Source organism: Zerene cesonia, chromosome 19 (genome assembly GCF_012273895.1).
Source record: "Zerene cesonia ecotype Mississippi chromosome 19, Zerene_cesonia_1.1, whole genome shotgun sequence".
Taxonomy (NCBI): Eukaryota; Metazoa; Arthropoda; class Insecta; order Lepidoptera; family Pieridae; genus Zerene; species Zerene cesonia.
In genome coordinates this window covers 2,801,116-2,804,177 of record NC_052120.1, presented here as the reverse complement: position 1 = coordinate 2,804,177, position 3,062 = coordinate 2,801,116, and the positions used below count along the sequence as shown (strand labels likewise).

Here is a 3,062-nt window from a genome sequence, read left to right as displayed (position 1 = left end):
ATGACAGATTCGAAATTCAAATGTAATATTTTTTTATAATTAAGTGTAACAGTATTTATGGCCAGACTAAGTATACCCGTAATATCTATGAGTTATTTTTTTTCTATAGATAAATTCTTGAAACTTTATGTTAAACCTGCTGTTCTTTGCCACCCTCACGTGCGCTTAAGCTTAAAATTATATTTTCCTGAATACAATGCTCAGATATAGATAGAGCAGTATATGCCGACTGTGTGAAAAGAGGGATGTAAATATAGAGATTAAGAAAAAATTTAAGAGGCCACCAGCGGGACACCTTGTATAATTCTTTAAAAAACGAACTATGATAGATTTTTGGGTTGGATTTGAAAACGCGTCTTTCATCTTCGTATTATATATTTAAGACAAAATTAATTTGTATGTAAGCATTTAAAAGCTCACTGAATTATTATGTCGTTAGTCTACTCTTCATCTATTATTGTTTTTTTTTATCAAAGGTGGACGAAAGGTTGACGATCCCGCACGGCACTGTAAATGTGCACCGTCATCATCATGGAATGCCGCTGTCACTCACGAATTCGTCCCTCCGTTTTCCCCTATCAAGCTTGCAACTGTTCCCGAACCAAACCGTGGACATAACTTGTCTCAGTACTATCCCCAGCTATCCAACTGTTGGGGAGGGTTACGCTGATGTCCAGAATCAAACGATTACTGGTAAGAACTTTTTCATAAGATCTAGGGCCGATTTCTAGCTATTTGATAAATCGATTATATTATATCGATAGATAGATAGATATTCATAATATGTTCTGGTCAGATTTTTGTCCGTCAAAGTGACAAAAATTTATTTTAATATTAGGGACATTTTCACAAGGTGCTGAAAAGGTAAAGCCCTGGGCGATGCCTACCATAGATTGGTAGAAGTTTATAGAATCAGATACAGGTTTAGGGATGATACTTAAAACTGTTTGAGCAAAATTATTATTGTTATAAGAGCTTATATAATGCAAATTAATAGATAATAACTAATTTAAACTTATAAATAAAATTCACAGAGACAAACATCTATTTCGGCTTTTCGACCGCTAACCTGCACTGAAGGCACAATGCAAATGTGCATTAAAACGAAGAGATAAATTTTAAGAGGATTGCAAAAATAATGCATTGAAAAAATTTATCTTGTTTTTAAGGAGAACTAATTTAAAATGGATGGATATGGAATATGGATATTTTATCAAATCTGTGGTTTGGCCAAATATTTATAGTATAATTGGATAAAATTACAAATGTGTGACAGACTGGTGCGACTGGCTGACGTAATGGCCGGGTTAAATTGTAAATCCCTTATAAGAGTATTTTTATTTCCAAAAGCTAATTATGTTTACTAATAACATTATTTTTTGTTCCAGTAAATGTAGTTCGCCTGGAGCCAACACCGCCTCAACTCCCAGTCAAAATAATGAGTTCGTCGTTAAATAAATCCGAACGCTCTAAAATACATTATTCCCTAATTGTCCTAATTATTATAGGATATGGTGTCTATTTAAAAATGTTTTAATGTAACTACTATCTAAAATTGTTGTAGCATAAATAAAAAGTGTATACTGAAAAAACAACTCCGAATTCGAAGCGTTCATTGCAACAAAACTTTTGTTGATTGTAAATTTCTTAAGTCATTTATGCCGAAATGTTTTAGTCAGACTTCTCAATAAATTGAATTTTAACAATGTTTATACATACTTGAGTTCGTGGTAAAGCGTAATTTAGTTAGGCAACTTTGTAAGATAATAATATTGTTATCGGGTTTCTTAAATAGTTTAAAGTTTGCAAATTATGTCGTAAATCTTTCAACTTTGACAAACGGTAAATATGATGTATTTAAATTGCTTCCGATCTCAAATTTACAGTGAAAGTATGCTTTTAATTTATAAATATAGCAAATATTTTACTTTTTTGAATACTTTATGAAACATAATATTTGAAACTTTTCAAAAATGACACGCATACATAATGATTTAAAAATGCAAGTGTACGCCAGGAGAGAAATTCAAGATTTATATTTTCATTCGCGAACATAAAAGTCTTAGAGAGAAATTGAATTTTTCGTTTATAATATCTTAAAATAGTGCAGCGCTTCTTTATAGTCTTTGTAACTTTTACAAACTTACGTATGCGCAAATATGAGACTGAGTAAAAATTAGAATTATGCTTGTCCTAATATTGCTCTAGTTTTGCCGCTATTTTTAAAGCAAGAAATTTTCCCTGTCCATTATGTAAATAAACCCTTAATTATAATAATTTCACGTCGTAATTCTCGTCGTGTTTGACTGCTTTCTCTTCGTGACATCGATTTTATTAACTTTTGTTTTTAATGAAAGCTTACTTAATTGTTTTTTTCCTAGTTAATAGTCTTTTGTGTAGACTAGAATTACTTTGTTCAAGGCTTACAATTACTTAGCTACCGCCGAACTGCACGAAATAATTTCGAACGATAATTTCAATTTGTGATTATTGCGTTAAAAGTTTTGAATACATCGAAAGATATGTTAGACTATAGATGCATTGTTTGTATGAAAAGAAAAAAACGATTATTTTACGAGTCAACTATCCAATTTTATGAAATATTTTAGTATCATTAAACAGGCTAAATGCACAGCAACTAATAATAGGAGCATTGCCTAACAGCAGGTCAATAAAAGATTTATTTCATCCCAGATTTTTTAAATTTTAAATTTCAAATACCACAACGTCCATGTTATAGTGAATTGTAATTCCCCTCACCTTATCTCCAGTTTCTTTCACGCTGTATTGTATTTTATACACATACCCTGTAAATAAGTACTTAGGATGCGGAGTAATAAAACTCCAGTGTATCCGTCGTAATTCTAGTTTGCATAATAATAAGAATATATGGGAAGGCGAATAGAGTGCGCAAGTTTGAAGGAACAACTGGGTAACAAAACATATCATGTTAGGGAGTGAGTTTATATTTATATAAATGTTGTGCATAGCCGATGGTTGTAACGCTGAAAGCATGTGTTTTGCTTTTGTCGTTTAGTGTTAAGATGTGCCACCGATATAAA

General features: G+C 31.5%; 1 protein-coding gene across 1 annotated transcript in view; it reads left to right on the top strand.

Annotated features, from left to right (window-relative positions):
* The window catches only part of LOC119834585, a 38,739-nt gene extending 37,152 nt beyond the window's left edge, over positions 1 to 1,587 (top strand). The window contains exons 6-7 of the mRNA XM_038358980.1: positions 477 to 693; positions 1,389 to 1,587. Coding sequence (XP_038214908.1) covers positions 477 to 693; positions 1,389 to 1,537 — 366 coding nt within the window. The 3' untranslated portion in view covers positions 1,538 to 1,587. The remainder of the gene's footprint in view (positions 1 to 476; positions 694 to 1,388) is intronic.
* Positions 1,588 to 3,062: the final 1,475 nt, after the last annotated feature.